This window comes from Stegostoma tigrinum, chromosome 38 (assembly GCF_030684315.1).
Source record: "Stegostoma tigrinum isolate sSteTig4 chromosome 38, sSteTig4.hap1, whole genome shotgun sequence".
Taxonomy (NCBI): Eukaryota; Metazoa; Chordata; class Chondrichthyes; order Orectolobiformes; family Stegostomatidae; genus Stegostoma; species Stegostoma tigrinum.
This window is the reverse complement of record NC_081391.1, coordinates 1,017,133-1,036,203: the sequence shown is the minus strand read 5'-3', so window position 1 is coordinate 1,036,203 and position 19,071 is coordinate 1,017,133. Positions and strand designations below refer to the sequence as shown.

Here is a 19,071-nt window from a genome sequence, read left to right as displayed (position 1 = left end):
ATTTCCATATTGCTCCATAGCACCACTTTAAATGCATTCTTTATATCCACATTGTCAACGGCATGACCTTACCCTGCCAAGTGTTACTGGGGTGATCTTTATTTTCCACACTCACCCTGAGTGAAATTCCCAGAGTTTGGCAGAGCTTATACTTGGTCAAAGGCTGCCTGAACTCATTTTGCCTGCAAAAGTCTTTCCACAGCCTTGCTGTTTCCTACAACTGTAATCTATTCCAGTTGACATCATTCCGTGCCCATGAACATCCCCAATTTTAGTCTTTCCACCTTGTGTCTTCAGCTGCTTGTTCTTGAAGTTCTGGAATTTCCTCCTTTTTTTAAAATTCACTGTCTCTACCTCCCTTTTAAGCTACTCCTTATCACTTTTTAGATAAAGCTTTTGAATTTTTTCAAATTCACTTATTGAATTTTGAATGGTGCCACTGCTAGCATTTATTTTCTGTCCTTAGTTGCCCACGAGAAGGTGGTAGTGAGCTGCCTCCTTGAACTGCTGCAATCCATGTTGTGTAGGTAGGCCCATAATGCCATTAGGCAAGGAATTCCAGAACTTTGACCCAATGACAATGAAGGAACAGTGATATATTTTCAAGTCAGGACGGTGAGTAGTTTGGATGTGAATTTTCAGGTTGTTCCTATGTATCTGCTGCTTTTGACATTCTGGATGATAGCGGTTATAGGCTTCAAAGCTAGTGTCTGGTGAATTTTTTTGGTGAATTTCTGCAGTGCATCTTGCTTGGTAGCGGCAGTGTTTATTATCTGCATCAGTGGTGCGGGAAGTGGATGTTTGTGGAGGTGGTGCCACTGAAGCTGCTTTGGCCTGAATACTGTCAAGCTTCTTGAGTGTTATTGGAGCTACACCTGTCCAGGCAAGTCGGGCGCATTCCATTGAAGTCCTGACTTCTGCGTTTGTAGATGCTGGACAGGCCTTGAGGAGCCAATTATTCACTGCACTATTAGTGTCTGATCTGATGTAGTAGCTACTACATTTGTATGGCTATTCCAGTTCAGTTTCTGGTCAAAGATAATCCTCAATGTTGATAAGGGATTCAGTGATGGAAACGCCATTGAATGCCATCGGACGATGGTTAGAGTATCTCTTACTGGAGATGATCATTGACTGGCATTGTCAGCCCAAGCCTGGATATTGTCCAGGTATTGGTGCATTTGGACATGGAGTGCTTCAGTCTGAGAATTTGTGAATGGTGCTGAAAATCGGTAAATGTCCCAACTTCTGACCTTTATGATGTGGGAAAGTTATTAATGAAGTAGCTGAAAAGCATTGAGCTGAGGATACTGTCCTGAGAAACTCTTGTAATAATGTAGTAGAGCTACAATGACTAACCTCTAACAACCACAATCTTTCTGCTATGTGCCAGGTGTGACTCCAACCAGTGGAGATATTTCCCCATAACTCCCATATGACTAAAGATTTTGCCAAGGCTTCTTGATGCCACACTCTGTCAAATGCAGCCGTGATGTCAAAGGCTGTCACTTTCACCTCTCCTCTGGAATTCATCTTTTGACCATGTTTGAACCAAAGCTAAAATGAAGTAAGGAGCTGAGTGGCCCTGCTGGAACCCAAACTGGGCATTGCTGAGCAGCTGCTTCTTGGTAGCATTAGTGACATGTTCCATCACACTCTAGTAATGATTGAGAGTAGACTGATGAGGTAATAATTGGCTGGATTGGCTTTGTCCTACTTTGTGTACAGAACATACTTGGGCAATTTTCCATATTGTTGGGTAGATGCCAGTGTGGTAACTGTACCCAAATGGTTTGACTAGGCTAGCGAAAAGTTCTGGAGGGGAAGCGTACCGTACAATTACTAGACTGTTGTCAGGACCCATAGCCTTTGTGGTATCCACTGCCTCCAACAATTTCTTCTGCGTGTTGAGTGAATCATATTGGCTGAAGATTGTTATCTCTAATTAATTAGATACCACTGGAGGAGGCTGAGATGGATCATCCACTCTGTACTTCTGGCTAAAATTGCTGCGAATGCTTTATCCGCCTCCTGTAGTGAGTTGTTTGATTGGGCATTACCACTCAACTGGTTGTGGTGGCATGACAGATCTTAGATTTGATTCATTCATTGTGAGATTGCTAAGCTCTATCTGTTAGTTACTGTTTATGCTTCTTTGGCAGATAAGTTGTGTTGTGGCTTCATTAGGGATGCCTCCATTTTTTAGGAATGTCTGATGCTATTTCTGGCAAGCCCTCCTGCACTTTTCATTGAACCAGGGTTAACCTCTTGGTTTAGAGGTAAGGGCAGAATGGGAGATATGTTGTGCTGTCAGGTTGCAAGTTGTGTTAGTGTATGATTCTACAACTGACGGCCCATAGCGCCTGAAATCTTGGATTGCTAGATCTGTTCAATATCTGTCCCATTTGGCGCAGTGATAGTGCTGCATGTCACTATGGAGGGTGTTGTCGATGTGAAGGCGCATGTCTGTCTCCACGAGGGCTATGCAGTGGTTACTTTTTCAACCAGTACTTCCATAGGCAGATGCATCCATGGCAGAAAGATTGGTAGAGTGACTCGGATCAATACAGAAAATCCAGATATGACCTCCGCAAAGTCATCAGGGAGGCCAAGAAGCAGTACTGGATCAAGTTAGAGGCCCAGACCTACTAAACAGGCTCCTGTGCTCTATGGCAAGGTCTAAAAGACATAAAATGAAACAGCATAAGATAGTGGACAATGACACACATCCCTCCCTGACCAGCTCAGTACTTTCTACGAACAAAAACAAAATTGCTGGAAAAATTCAGGTCTGGCAGCATCTCTGAAGGAAAAAACAAAGTTAACGTTTTGGGTGTGGTGACCCTTCCACCGAACTCTTTCTTTCTCTGCTTGGTTTGAGAATACCGCCGGGGTAGAAACGCCTGCTCCGATAGCCCCAAACACACCTGTTCCTTCCTGACACCACCTCGGACATCAGATCAGTCTGCCTGGGAGTCAACCCAAGGAAAGCAATGGGCCCAGACAGTGTCCCCGGCCAAGCACTCAGATCCTGTGCAGACCAATCGGCAGACGTATTCACAGACATCTTCAACCTGCCCCTCCTACAAGCTGAAGGCCCCGCCTGCTTCAAGAAGACCACCATCACGCCCATATCCAAGAAAACACATACAATGTGCTCTAATTACTGCCCAATAGCTCTGACTTGTATTATCATGAAGTGTTACCAGAGGCTGGGCATGACCCACATCAACTCGTCTCCCAACCTGACTCGATCAGAGTTTGCCTACTGACTTAACAGATCCACAGAGGATGCTATATCCCTAGCTCTGCACACATCCCTAGAACATCTGGACAACAAAGACACCTGTATCAGACTCCTGCTTGTTGTCTTCAACACCATTAACTCCTCCAGACTGATCTCAAAACTGCATGACTTTGGTATCAGCTCTGACCTCTGCATTTGGATCCTGCTTTCTGACCCAAAGGCTGCAATCAGTGAGGATGGGTAACCGCACCTCCCCCACAATAACACTTCACACTTAACACTTGAGCCCCCAAGGATACATCCTCAGTGCCCCTACTGTACTCCCTGTACAGCTATGACAGCATTGCCTAATTCCGAACAAACACCATCTACAAATTCACTGACAGCACTACCATAGTGGACTGGATGTCTAACAATGATGTCAAAATACAGAAAGGAGATAGAGGGCCTGATGATGTGGTGCAATGAAAACAATCTGTGTCTCTTGATGTCGACAGAACGAAAGAACTGATCATCAACTTCAGAAAGAAAGGAGGAGAACATGCCCCCATCTACATCAATGAAACTGAGTTTGAGCGGGTGAAGAGCATCAAATTACTCGGAGTGACAGTAACCAATGACCTGTCCTGCACTTTCCACACCGACGTAACAGTCAACAAGACACCACTCCTGTTCATCCTCGGGCGGCTCAGTAAATTTGGAATGTCCATAAGGTCCCTCACCATCTTCTACAGATGCACCATTGAAAGCACACTGCCTGGGTGCATAACGGCCTGATACGGCAACTGCTCTGCCCAGGACCATGAGAAACTGCAGAAGGTGGTGTGCACAGCTCAGACTATCATGGAAGCCGACCTTCCATCCATGGACTCCAGTTACATGGCTTGCTGCTGCTGAAAGTTGGCCAACATCCCCAAAGACCCATTATTACACCCTGTCAGGCAAAAGATACAGAAGCTTGAACACATGAGCAAGTTCAGGAACAGCCATTATCAGACTATTGAATGGACTGTTCCCTCCAATAGTGTAACCTGCAATGTAACCTGTATGCCTTCAAGTCTTTTTTGATCTGTACATTCTTTGCTTGCTGTGATCTGCCTGTACCATGTAAACAAAAGTTTTCACTGTATTTCGGTATACGTGACGTGATGTGACAAGGCATGGGGTTCAGAAATTTGGCTGTCTGGATACAAAACTGGCTGTCCGATAGAAGTCAGAGGGTGGTAGCAGATGAAAGGTATTCAGCCTGAAGCTCGGTGACCAGTGATGTTCCACACGGATCTGTTCTAGGACCTCTGCTCTTTGTGATCTTTATAAATGACTTGGATGAGGAAGTAGAAAGGTGGGCTAGTAAGTTTGCTGATGACACAAAGGTTGGTAGAGTTATGGACAGCATGGAGGGCTGTTGTAGGTTGTAACTGGACATTGATATGATGCAGAGCTGGACGAAGAAGTGGCAGATGGGATTCGCCCAGACAAGTGTGAAGTGATTCATCTTGGAAGATCGAATTTGAATGCTGAAATACAGGGTTAATGGCAGGATTCTTGCCAGTGTGGAGGAACAGAGATCTTGTGGTCCACATCCACAAATCCCTTAAAGTCGTTACCCAATTTGATAGGGTAGTAAAGAAGGTGTATGGTGTGTTGGCTTTAATTGGCAGGGGAATGGAGTTTGAGTTGTGACAATAAAATCAATGAGTTGAAGACTACTTTCGTTCCTCACCACCTACTGTCCCTTAGAATTCAACCAGTTAATCAGTGGTGCTGCTGCTGAGCCACTCTTGATGATGGACATTGAGATCCCTCAACAAAAGTATGTTATGCGCCCTTGCTGACTTCCTCAGCATGGAGGAGGACTGATTCATCAGCCATGGGAGCGTGGTACAAGGCAAAGAGCAGATGGTTTGCTTTCTTGCATGTGACCTCATTCCATGACTTCATGGTATCCAAAATCAATATTGAGGACTCCCGAGGCATCTCCCTCCCACCTGTGCAATCACCTCTGCTGGGTCTGTCCTACCAGGAAGTATGATTCCATGAGTATGACCTCGGGAGGTGAGGGCCTCGTGGTATTATGACTGTTAATCCAGAGACGCAGGTAATATTCTGAGGATCTGGGTTCAAATTCCGCTATGGTGGATGATGGAATTTAAATTCAACAAAAAATCTGGGATTAAATCTAGTGATGACCACGAATCCATTGTCAATTCTCAGAAAAACCTATCTGGTTCACTAATGCCCTTTTTTTAGGGAAGGAAACTGCCATCCTTACCTGGGCTGGCTGTGACTCCAGACCCACGGTTATGTGGTTGATTCTTAACTGCCGTCTGGGCAATAAATGCTGGCCAAGCCTGCAATGCCTACATTCTATGAATGAATAAACAAAAAGTATGACTGCCAGGTTGTTGCTTGACCAGCCTGTGAGACAGCTCTCTCAATTTTGGCACAAGCCAATAATAGTAAGAAAGACTTTGCAGAGTCGGCAGGGCTGTTATTGCTGTTATCTCTTCTGGTGCCTGCTTTGAGGCCAGGTGGCCTGTCCATTTTCATTTCTTTTTTCCTTCCTGGCCACTGAAACAACTGAATGGCTTGCAAGACCATTTCAAAGTTAGTTAAGTGTCAACCATATTTCTGTGGGTCAGAAGTCACATGTAGGCTAGACTTGAGAAGGATGGTAGTTTCCTCCCCTGAAAATTTGTGAATTCCCTTAAGTTTTTCCAACAATAGGCAGATTCCAGTTTCTTTCTAATTCAAATTCCACCATCTGCCAAGGATTGAACCTAGGTCCCCAGCATGTTACCTGGGTCTCTGATTAAGTCCAGTGATAATACCACAAAGATCATCACCTCCCTGTTACCTCATAATGTACCTCGGTGTCAATAGTGCTTTATGATGCTTTTCCGAAGAACTTTTGGGCATTTGATGTTGGGCGTTCAATATTAGAACAAGTAGACATTGGTCATAGAGACATCAGCAAATTCACTTAATGCCCTGTTTGATTTTTTTTTTGCCTGAAGCCAAGGAAAAGGCACAGTGCATAAAAGTATAAAGAAAAGTAACCTTTAATGAAAAACTGCAGTAACCTGGCTCATTATCTTTGACCTGTTCTCTCCTGCAGCCAGATGTTCATCCAGGGAACTGTTGGGCATTTAAAGGCTCCCAAGGATTTGTTGTCATCCAGCTTGCTGCTCGGATCTCACCAACCTCCTTTACTCTTGAGCACATTCCAAAGTCTGTTGCTCTCCATGGATCAATCAGCAGTGCACCACGTGACTTCTCTGTTTATGTAAGCAAAAGCAGGGTAAAATTTAAGCATATATTCATGATTAACCGCGTATGGAATAATGCATTTTGACTGAAGGCCACTGAGCAATGGATTTTTGGACATTAGTTGAAATATTGAGAGTGATGCTATTCAAAGTCTTATTAATCACATTTTTATGCTAATGGCTTCAATACACTCTGTTCTGCATCATTAGTCATTAACAAAGTGCAGCCTAATTCCTAAAAGGGAGATGGTATTTTTGTTGTGCAGGTTAGTGTTTGAACATACATTCTGAAAGAAAATAGTCCATATCTTGACATATCACTAATAGGAATTCACTTTTTGTTAATTTTGGTAATTACCAGCCTTGCAGAGGGGTGAAACGGGAAGAGGAGTGGAGAAAGAAGATGGGTATCAGAGTTGCAAGGAGATGAGAAAAAGAACCACAAAAGGCATTGATAAGATGTAGCTATGTTGAAGTGAAGGTTTCTTTCAGCAGATAGAAGTAAGGGTGAAGAGATGGGGTGATCAGACTGAGGAGATAGGGAATATGATGGAAGGGGTGATAGCCATAACAATTTAAATGGGAGAAATAAAGGACAACACAGAGGGTCAAAACACTGAAAGTGAGGGAGTAGGAAGGGCATGTCGTGTGAAGGAAAGAGAATATGACGAGTTAGACAATTAATTGATACAAAGAGACATCATTGTGAGTACACATCAGTATCAAACAGGGGAAAAGAATGATCCCAAACCAAGTGGTGATGTGTGAAACTTGACACTAATATCCTTCTTGATGAGTTTTATTTACAGAATGCAATATGTTTCCTTCCTACATACTAATCCCTTGTTCTTGCAGTGTCTCTTTTATATATATTTTTTAAATTTGTCATAACACATCTCCGATGCAGGTTGACTGTAGACCTTCAAGCTCAGCAGTCTATCTTTAGTTATTTAATCAACCTGTTCAGACATTATGACAGACATCCAGGATAGGTGGGACTTGACCCCAAACCTTTGGTGGGACACAGTCACTGTGTGCCATAACAAAACCTTTTCAGCAATGTCTGTAGATACTTTTAATCAACCTGTTCTGATATATCATTATACATCTGTGGAGCAGAGTTGAAACTAGATCTCCGATTCCAGAGATGAGGACACTACAGTTGTGCCATGACAACCCTTTCAGTGTGCCTGTATAATTTTTTTTAAATAATCAAATAGATCAACATTGGAATCAAATCAAAACAAAATAATCTAATGTAACAGGTGTCAGCACAGGTCTGATAAATTGTATTTCCCAGCCCACCAGCTGCTGCTCTGGGATTTGCGTCTGGACTTGTCAACTCCTCTGTCCCCTTAAAACAGAAAGGAGGGGAAAGAAAGAAAGAAAGAGTAAGCGGAACAGAGATCTCTGGCTGGAGCGTCTTACACTTACATTTTGCATAAGAAAGAAATATAACTCTTAAGGAAAACTTATCCTTTTCCATCAGTATTTTAAAACAAATAGTATTATGATCACCAGTCCCAAAGTCTCGACTGACACTTCAGTTTCTTGCCCTGCCTTATCACCCAAGAGTTTGTAAAGTTTTGCTCTTTCTCCAGTAGGAACACTTACGTATTAATTTTTGTGAGCACATTTAACAAATTCTTCACCATCCAAGCCTTTAACCCATGGCAGACCCAATCAATGTTTGGAAAATTAAAATTTCCTACTATTTCAACCTTTTTATTCTTGCATATATTTGACATCCTATGTACATATTTCTTCTCAATTTCCTTCTGACTATTAGGGGGCTTGTAGTGCAATCTCTTCAATATGATCATCCCTTTCTTATTTTTAATTTCACGTCATTTTCATTAAATGATCCCTCAGAAGTATTTTGTCCAATTACAGTAGTAATGTTTTCCTTAATCAAAAAATGCCAACCCCTCATCTGTCACCTCTATCTTTCCTATAATATCTAAAACACAAACATCAAGCTGCCGGTCCTGTCCTTCACTCAGTAAAGTTTCTGCACTGGCCACAACATCCCAGTGTTGTGTTCCTATACATGCCCTGAGTTCATCAACGTTACCTGTAAGACCTGTTGCATTGAAATCAACATGATTGATTGTCATGTGTACTGAAATACAGTGATCATAGAATCCCTACAGTGTGGAAACAGGCCCTTTTGACACAACTTAAATCCACACTGACCCTTGGAGTATCCAACCCAAACCCCTATGACCCACCTAAGTTATACCTCCCTGAACACTACGGGCAATTTAGCATGGCCAGTCCACCTAACTTGCATGTCTTTAGACTGTGGGAGGAAACCGGAGTACCCGGACGAAACCCACGCAGACAGAGAATATGCAAACTCCACACATGTTGCCTGAGGGTGGAATCAAACCTGGGTCCCTGGAGCTGCAGGGCAGCAGTGCTAACCACTGAGCCACGTGGCACTGAAATGCTTTGTTTACAAGCGGTATAGGTGGATCACAGCAAGCAAAGGATGTAGAGATCAAAAAGACTTGGAGGCATTCAGATTACATTGCAGGTTACATTATTTGAGGCTAGAGCTCATTCAATAGTCTAATAATGGCTGGAAATAAGCTGTTCCTGAACCTGCAAGTGTGTGTTCAGACTTGTGTATCTTCTGCCTGACGAAGAGGTTGTAGGAGGCCATTATGCCGGTGCGATAGGTCTTTGTTGGCTGCCTTTCTATGGTAGCAAGCCATGTAAATAGAGTCCCTGGATAGAAAGTTGGCTTCTGAGATGGTCTAGGCTGTGTACACCACCTTCCATAGTTTCTTATTGTCCTGGGCAGAGCAGTTGCCATACCAGGCTGTTATGGACTTGGACAGTATGCTTTCAATGGTGCATCTTATGGAAATGCCAAGTTTCCTGATCTGCCTGAGGAATAAGAGGCATTGTTGTACACTCTTGGCTGTCGCATTTAGGTGGGAAGTCCAGGACAGGTTGTGGGCTATCATCATTCTGAGGAACTTGATGCCATTCACTCTGTCAATCTCTATTCTGTTGATATGGCTGAGGGCATGTTGTCCTGTCTTAAGTCAAGATCATTTCTTTAGTTTTGCTGACATTGAGAGATGGTGATGTGGTGCAACGAAAACAAAGCCCTCTATCTCCCTTCTGTATCATTTAGATATCCATTCCACTATGGTGGTGTTGTCAGCAGACTTGTAGATGCCGTTTGTTCAGAATTAGGCAACACAGTTGTAGGTGTACAGGGAATATGGTAGGGGGCTGAGGATGCATCCCTGGGGGGGGCTCAAGTGTTATTGTGGAGGAGGTGAAGTTACCTAGCCTCACTGTGGCCTGTGGGTCAGAAAACTGAGGATCTAGTTGTAGAGCGCGGAGCCAATACCAAGGTCATGCAGTTTTGAGATCAGTCTGGAGAGATAATGGTGTTGAAGGCAGAGCTGTAGTCAACTAGCAGGAGACTGACGTAGGAGTCTTCATTGTCCATGTGTTACTGAACTGCGTGCTGGGCTGGAGATATGACATCCTCTGTGGACCTGTTGTGTTGGTAGGTGAACGGTGGGGGATCAAGGCAGGTTGGGAGACGGGAGCTGATGTGGGCCGTGACCAGCCTCTAGAAGCATTTAATGACTATTGAAGTCAGAACTATTGGGCGGTAATTATTAAGACCCACTGTGTGTATTTTCTTTGGTATGGGGATGATGGTGGTCTTCTTGAAGCAGGTTGGGATTTCGGCTTGTAGGAAAGAGGTTGAAGATGTTGGTGAATACATCTGCCTCTTGGTCCATACAGGATCTGAGTCCTGGCTGGGGACACTGGATCCATCACTTTCCTTGGATTTACTCCCAGGAAGATTGATTTGACTTCCAAAGCAGTGACAGAGGGAATAATTGTGTCTGGGGCTGTCAGGGCAGGCATCACCACTGAGCATTGAAAACATTTAAGCATGTCAGGGAGGGGTGTGTCATTGTCCGCTCTCTCACACTGTTTTATTTTGTATCCCTAATATAGTTTAGGCCCCGCCATAGATGGTGGGAGTCTGTTTGGTAGGTCTGGGCCTCTAACTTGGTCTGGTACTGCTTCTTTGCCTACCTGATGGCTTTGCGGAGGTCATATCTCTCTAGAAGTTCACAGGCTCCTGAAATAGAACCAGCAAATCTCCCTGCCAAGATATCAGTATCTTGCCATTTTAGGTGAAACCCATCCTTTTTGAACAGGTGTCTTTTGTCTCAGAGATCCCAATGATCCAAGAAACTGAATCCCTACACATTGCACCACCTCTTCTGCCATTTATTTATTTCCCATATCCTTTTATGCCTTGCCTCAATAGGACTTTCTGGAAGTAAACTAGAAGGTTGTATTTTTGATGTTTTGTTTTTCACCTCTTTTATTCATTCTGCAAAGCCTTAATCATTTCTCTAGCTATAGCATTCCTACCAATATGTACAACAACTTGCGCCTTCCTACTCTATCCTTTGACAATATGCTTCAAATGTTTTGAGATGTCCTTAACACTGGTCCCTGGACAGTTGAGAGACTGCAAAGAGAAAACGACCCTGATGAGAGTTACATACAGGTCTCCTACAGTAGTCAGAACATGGGGCAGAAAATAAATCTGGAGTTACAAAGACATGTGAGAAAGGCATATTTCAATAATCATACGGGACTTCAATATGCAAGTGGACGGGGAAAATCAGGCTGGTGGTGGATCCCAAGTAAAGGGATTTATGGAATATCAACAAGATGTTGGAGCCCACTAGGGAATAAGCACTTTTGGATTTGATGGTGTGTTAATGAGGCAGATTTAATTAAGGAGCTTAAGGTGAAGGATCCCCTGGAGGCAACAACTTTAATATGATAGAATTCACTTTGCAGTTTGAGAGGGAGAAGTTGAAGTCAGATGTAACAGTATTACAATTGCGTAAAGGTAATTACAAAGACATGAGGGAGGAATGTAGTAGATTAGCAATGGTAGAAGCTCCTGGGGCTAATTTGGGAGACAGTTGAAATTCATCCCAAGGAAGAAGAAACATACTAAGGGGAGGAAAAGCAACTGTGGCTGATAAGGGAAGTCGGGGACAGTATAAAAGCAAAAGAAAAAGCTTACAATGTGGTGAAGATTAGTGGGAAATCAGAGAATTAGGAAATCTTAATAAAAACTAGGAGACGACAAAAATAGCAATAAGGGGGAGAAGATGAAATACCAGGGTAAGCTAGCCAGTAAAAGAAGATTTCAGGGGTTTTTTTAGTATGTGAAAAGTAAGAGAGAGAGGCAAGAATAGAAATTAGTCCACTAGAAAATGAGGCTGGTGAAGCAGTAATGAGGTACAAAGAAATGGTGGAGGAACTGGAGGTACTTTGCATCAGCCTTCACATTGGAAGACATCTGCGGTACATCAGAACTTCAAGAGACTTGGTGTAGGAGGGGACAGTGCGGAGGTGAGTGTAGTGGTCATCACTAAGGAAAGAGATAATAAGATGTAGAGCTGGCTGAATATAGCAGGCCAAGCAGCATCAGAGGAGCAGGAAAGCTGACGTTTCTAGCTTAGACCCTTCATCAGAAATGGGAGAGGGTTCTGAAATAAATAGGGAGAGAGGGGGAGGCTGATTGAAGATGGACAGAGGAGAAGATAGGTGGGGAGGAGGCAGACAAGTTGGAGGTGGGAATGAAGAGATTACAAGAGTTGCAGTGGGAGAGAGATCCCCTGAGGTTTGTCTGGAGGGAGGAAGGTAACTGCTTCAGGTTAGCCATCCTTAGAGGCTTTGCACTAGGGTTAAAATGGTATCAGATAATAGGAACTGCAGATGCTGGAGAATCTGAGATAACATGGTGTGGAGCTGAATGAACACAGCAGGCCAAGTAGCATCAGAGAAGCAGGAAAGCTGACGTTTTGGGCCTAGACCCTCTGTGTTCATCCAGCTCCACACCTTATTATCTTGGATTCTCCAGCATCTGAGAAGGTGCTGAGGAAGCTGAAAGATTGGAAGCATAAATCACCCAGACTGGAAGGACTGCGCCCTGGGTTCTGAAACACTGGCTTCAACTTCTCCCTCTCAAACTGCAAAGTGAATTCTATCATATTAAAGTCGTTGCCTCCAGGGGATTCTTCACCTTAAGCTCCTTAATTAAATCTGCCTCATTAGCTAAGGAGTGGAGGAATTGAAGGCAATCCTACAGGAATCACTGAAGTCAAGGAGGGTCCTAAAGGACTGGAAAATAGATTAATGTAATGACTCAATTAAAAAAGAAAAGGAAGGCAAGACAGGAAAATATAAATGAGTTAACCTGACCTCTATCATTTGTAAGATTTTGAGTACATTGAGGGTGAGATTGCTGAATACTTGGAAGTGTGTGATAAAACAAGGCTGAGTCAGCGCAGCTCTGATAATGGGAGATCGTGCCTGACAAATAAATCTGTTGGAATTCTTTTGAGGAGGTAATGAGCAAGTTAGACAAGGGAGAGCCAATGGACATAATCTTTTTGGATTTGCAAAAGCCTTTGACAAAATTCCAGAAAGGAGGCTGCTAAATAAAACGAGCCCATGGTGTTAGGGGCAAGGTACTGGCATGGATACAGGATTGGCTGACTGGAAGAAGGCAGAGAGTGGGGATAAAGTGGTCTTTCAGAATGGCAGCCAGCAACAAGTGGAGTTCAGTGTTGGACCGTAACTATTCATGTTATACAATAGTGATCTGGAAGGTGGAATGGAGGGTATTACTTCAAAGTTTGCAGATGAGACAAAGAAGGGTTAGGGGACAGATATTGAGGAAGAAGGGAGGCTGCAGAAGGACTTAGACATGTTAGGCGAGTAGGCAAAGTACAGGCAGATGGAATACAATGTAAGAAAGTGAGGCTATACACTTTAGTGGGAAGAAGAGGCATAGACTATTTTCTAAATGAGGAAACAGCTTTGGAAATCTGAAGCACAGAGGGACTTGGGAGTCCTACTTCAGGATTCTCTTCATGTTAACATGCAACTAGTTGGCAGTTAAGAAGTCAAAAGGGCCTTGAATACAATGGGAGTATTAGCAGTAATGCTGCAGAGGCTGTATGAAGCTCTGGTCACAACCCATTTTGGGCCACATAATCTAAGGAAAGATGTGCTGGTGATGGAGTGGATCCAGAGGAAGTTTAGATTGGATTCCCTACAGTGTGGAAACAGGCTCTTCGGCCCAACAAGTCCACACCGCCCCTTGAAGCATCCCACCCAGACCCATCCCCCTATAACCCACACACCCCTGAACACTATGGGCAATTTAGCATGGCCAAGCCACCTAATCTGCACATCTTTGGACTGTGGGAGGAAACCGGAGCACCCAGAGGAAACCGACGCAGATACGGGGAGAATGTGCAAACTCCACACACAGTCGCCCAAGGCGGGAATCGAACCCGGGTCCCTGGCGCTGTGAGGCTGCAGTGCTAACCACTGAGCCACCGTGCCGACCTTCAAGAGTGATCACATGAAGAGCAGTTGAGGATTCTGGGTCTGTATTCGATGAAGTTTAGAAGGATGAGGGGGCTGTCATTGAACCTTACAGAATACTGAGAGACCTGAATAGAATGGACATGGAGACGTTTCCACCTGTAGGAAATACTGGGAACGAAGAGCATAGTCTGAGTGAAGGCTAACCCTTTAGAACTGAGATGAGGCAGAATTTGTTCAGCCACAGGGTGGTTAATCTGTGGAACTCAATGCCATGGAGGCCAAGTCTTAAGTATACTCAATGACAGAAATATTAGGTCCTTGATTAGTAAGGGGATCAAGGTTACAGGGAGAAGGCAGGAGATTGGTGTTGAGGAACAACTGCACCTTGTATCCTACATGTGCATGTTGTAGCATGTTTCAGTCATTTGTATGTGATATTAAATGCTAGTACAAAGAGTAACAAATACCGTTATTATTCTTGAACTTACTAGTAAAAGGAATATTGCACTCAAGATTGTCAGTATTTGAAGTTAAATGGCACAGAATTTTCACTGTGTGTGGGAGAATGTATGTAGAATTGTAGAGAATAATTTTAATTTCTGTGATTATTTCTGCTTTTCCACAGGGCCTGGATGATGGGATTCGAGAAGAAGGGCTTCTATTAGGACATTACATATATGACCAGGATGGGGACTCAATACAGACATTTCAAACCCAGGTAATAAAAACCTATAAGTTTTCAGAAAAAGGTATTCAGTATCATATTAGTGCCAGATCTCTTCCAGAACTCTTTCACCATATCCTGCTTCCTCTGCTTCAAATATTCATCTATCTTTCTCTGAAGATATGGCTTCTCAATGCGATTGCTGGTAATTTGGAACTGAAATCTAGCATGCCATAAATGTCTTATTGATATTCAGATGTTTGCTTCACATTAGTTTAGGTTTTGGTATTGTTGTACTTCACACCTGCCTTAATGTCATTTGGACTTTTGCTCTTGACAGAGGCTTTGGAGAGATCTAAACTAATGAGAATGGATTTGCACAGTTTTCAGGAAGGCCCCTTACCTAAGCAAAAAACATTGGCATTGGAGGCAGTCCAGATAAGGTTCACTAGGCTGGTCTTGTGAGGACAGGTTCTGTAGGTTTTCTCTGTACTCATTGGCATTTAGAAGAACGACAGCTGTCCTTATTGAAACATACAAAATTCTTTAGGGGCTTGACAGGGTAGATGCAGATAGGTCATTTCCCTTGTTGGAGAATCTGGGACCAGAGGGCATGATCTCTGAATAAGGGAATAACAGATTTAACCCAGATGTGGAGGAATTTCTTCTCTGATAGTAGTGGATCTCTGAAAATGTTTCACTAAACAGGGCTGTCGAGGCTGGATCATAAAGTATATTTGAGCCTGAAATACAGATTTTAATCAGTAAGGGAATTAGGGTCATGGGGAAAAGGAAATAAAATGGAGTTAAGGATTATCACTGATAATTTAACTCAATGGTGGAACAGACTCCGTGAACTATATGGCCTACTTTTGCTCCTACGACTCATGATCTTATTTTTGCAGCTGCAGTGTTGAGCCACATAACTGTGTGTACTTTGATTTTATTTCCTACTTTGGCAGCAAATTTTACATGTCCTTTCAAGTTAGTTCCTGTTCTACAATGTTTGAGTTTTTATTTAGTTTTAATGTTGCTAAGTTGAACATTCCCCAGAAGATTAGCTTATTTGCTCATTGACAAGATATCTGACTTCCTGCTGCAGCATTTTTCGTTTGTAGCCACATGCTAGTGCTTGAAACCAAAGTTATTATGTGTAGATATATCACAAGATGCCATGTTAACAATTCCAAATTGACAGATTGTGACTTAACATCCAGCAACAGGTGACGATGGTGAGGGAGGGTGAGATTTTTAATCTGTACAGGAGTAGGAGGTTATGGGGAAAAGGCAGGAAAGTGAAGCACTGAGGTAATTTGGGCGTAATTTGGAAACTACGTTTCAGTTGAAAGTATTTCATTTTACATTGGTTTCACTGTATTCAATGGGTACTTCACTGTTGTTTGTTGAGGTTAGCTTAATCAGAACTAAATTTACTGGCACAACTCACAGTTGGCAAACATTGATAGACAAGTTAAGGACATTTCCTTTTATTATGGAAGAAACCATAATATGTCTTTTTTTCTTTGCTTTTCCTTGAATATTCTTTGTATCAAGTCTAAATTTGTACTTGCTACTCTGTGGAACATGGCTGATCTTGTAGGCACAGCTGGTATCCCTTCTATGCTGTGTAAATGATATTGTCCAAAAACAGTCTCAGTAAAGGAAACTGAAATGTTGGTAAACTCAAGGCTATATAAGGATTCTGCCAGCCAACACTCCAATGTGAGTACACATTTGGACAGTGCTAACGTTGCTGAGCTGATGTTTGAAAGATGATATTAAGATTGACAGCTTTGGCAAGATGCCAAAAGGAACAGCTGTGTGAATTTTCAATAAAATTGTACTTTTCATAAACTAATATTAAAAATGGTGAATCCAGCTCAAGTCAGACATGTGGAAAGTATATTGCATTTCACAAACACTGGGCATTCTGCATAAGAAAAGTTCTCTTCTCCCTTTTAAGTCTAACAGGGAAAGCTTGTAGATTGTAGACATACAGCCAAATGTGAAAATTGAATGAAAATTCTACATCAATCTCATTCTGCCCCTGTGATATAACAGTATCATTTTTGATCCCATATTTCCATTTGCGGCCCTGCATGTCTTCCTTGTCTACATGTCTGAAAAACCTGGAATGTTAGAGTCACTTTCTGAATGTAAGTTGATATAGAACAGCACACCCTGCAACAACTTGAATAGGTCAACAGGAGATGTGATAGCTTAGTGTAACTCGGAAATTTAGACTTCTAGGCCATGCCTCATAAACTGCCGAATAACTGATCTACCAGTGGTAACTTCGTGCTGAACCACTAGCTTCACGACCTGCCTTAATATCCTCCTGCCTATTTATACCTTTCAGAATAAAGAACTTGGAACATTTCAAGTCATTGAGCTGAGGGTAAATAGCAACTGGGGCCATCCTGAATATACTTGCCTCTATCGATTCCGTGTCCATGGAGAGCCGGTGAAGTAATGTTGAGAGATAGAGAACTTGCACCCTAGGAGATGTTTGGGCAGCACTTCAAGGACCTGCTCTGTATACTTTTTCCACACATTTGAAGCTGCAGTACTGGAGGCCGTTCTGCCACTCAAACCTTGCTGTGTGCTTTTTGTTGTGAGTAAGGAACGAAAGCACTTTTTCTGGAAAATAACTAAGGTATTTGGAACTAGAAAATATCGAAAAGAAACTTTTTGTCTCCATTTCGGGATTGTATTTCCAGTTTTCCAGTTTATTACCCGAGATGTGAATAAATCGGCAAAGAATGGATGGATGAAATCTGCTGGATGGACACTCTTCCCTTTAACAAGACACCGTTCACATGCCCATCTGTTCATCTTAATGGCAAAGTCCAAGCACCCACCCACATTATGGACTCTGGGATACATTGAGAAAGTCTAAACTATGTTCTGGTATTGCAAGTAATCTAGATACTCAAACTTTAATTCCATACGTTTAATTCAAAGTTCAGTTCTTTACAACTACAACTATAAAATAGGATGGCAAACAAGACAACTCTGTTTCTTATGAAAGCTACCAGCCTTTAAATCTGGTGAAAAGACCACAAGCTCCCACAGTGTATAATAGATGCAAATGATGATGTTTGTGTTTGTTTGAGACACAGTTACCCTGTACATCTGACTGCCACCCCATCCGTTGCATCCCTCACCTCCAAACATGCCCCATAAACCCCTCACACATATGTTCTGCTATCAGGATAGAGAGAAGCAGGTGTTGCCTCCCAGGAATATAATGTTGATATCGGCTAAGCATACTTTAGGTTACTACAGGTCCGATCATGTCCAGTTGCACAATTATTTCTCAGGACTAATGTGATTTAAGATGATTAATTGGCAGAGAGCTGAATTTATAACAAAAATAAGCATTCTGTCCATTAAGCTCTTTAACTGGAAATGTAATGCAAGCGAGTTTTGAGAAGATTTGTAGCTCGGGTTGAAGTTCTGGATGTGAGTTTGCTCGCTGAGCTGGAAGGTTTGTTTTCAGAGGTTTCGTCACCATTCTAGGTAACGTGATCAGTGAGCCTCCGACGAAGGGCTGGTGTTATGTCCCGCTTTCTATTTATCTGGTTAGGTTTCCTTGGGTTGGTGATGTCATTTCCTGCGTTGGTGATGCCATTTCCTGTTCTTTTTCTCTGGCTCCAAATCAATCTACCATCCCCTGAGAAAAAGAACAGGAAATGGCATCACCAACGCAGGAAATGACATCACCAACCCAAGGAAACCTAACCAGATAAATAGAAAGCGGGACATAACACCAGCCCTTCGTCGGAGGCTCACTGATGACGTTACCTAGAATGGTGACGAAACCTCTGAAAACGAACCTTCCAGCTCAGCGAGCAAACTCACATCCAAATGTAATGCAAGTCCAGCAGCATTGCACAAGGATCCTTGACACATGGCAGAATTATCCTCCCTTTAAAATTCCTGGCATTTTTTAATCTTCTTTTTAATTCTCAATATTATATTTCAAGAAGAGATGTTCATGAGCAGATTTCAATTGTAAATTGTTAAAACTTAAGGTTAAATGTTTTAAAGCAATGATGTGGTTTTAATGTCTGTTCCTTTAGTATGTGGGAAACAGACAAGTGAGAAAGTATTGCTATCTCTCATTGCTCTGAATGTATTAGGAAACAACCACATTTGGACTGGATTGATGTTGTACCTACAATAGTGTGTATTTAGAGTGGTGGGTACTTCTCTAAAATACATTGAGTACAGTCTGGTAGCTTTGATAATCTGATGAAAGAATACAGACTCCTACAATATGCTGATGGTAACAACACATTACCAGTTATTAAACTTGTTAATAATTTCCCAATGGGGCAGTGCCATCTTTGTTTGAAAGTCCAGTAATATAACTGTTTGGCTTTTCTACTTAATGTCATGTTCAGTATTGGTTCTTCAGAATTCTTTATGCCCACTTAAATCACTGCTGTAAAGGGCTGGTTGAGGCTGTATTG

The 19,071-nt window shown here is 42.5% G+C and overlaps 1 protein-coding gene across 5 annotated transcripts in view; it reads left to right on the top strand.

The window, feature by feature from the left end:
* The window catches only part of sun2 (Sad1 and UNC84 domain containing 2), a 90,466-nt gene extending 72,355 nt beyond the window's left edge, over positions 1-18,111 (top strand). For all 5 annotated transcript variants that reach the window (XM_048521278.1, XM_048521280.1, XM_059640472.1 and 2 more), the window contains 3 exons: positions 6,366-6,533; positions 14,555-14,647; positions 16,953-18,111. In XM_048521278.1, coding sequence (XP_048377235.1) covers positions 6,366-6,533; positions 14,555-14,647; positions 16,953-17,066 — 375 coding nt within the window. In that variant the 3' untranslated portion in view covers positions 17,067-18,111. The remainder of the gene's footprint in view (positions 1-6,365; positions 6,534-14,554; positions 14,648-16,952) is intronic.
* The last annotated feature ends 960 nt before the right edge of the window (positions 18,112-19,071 follow it).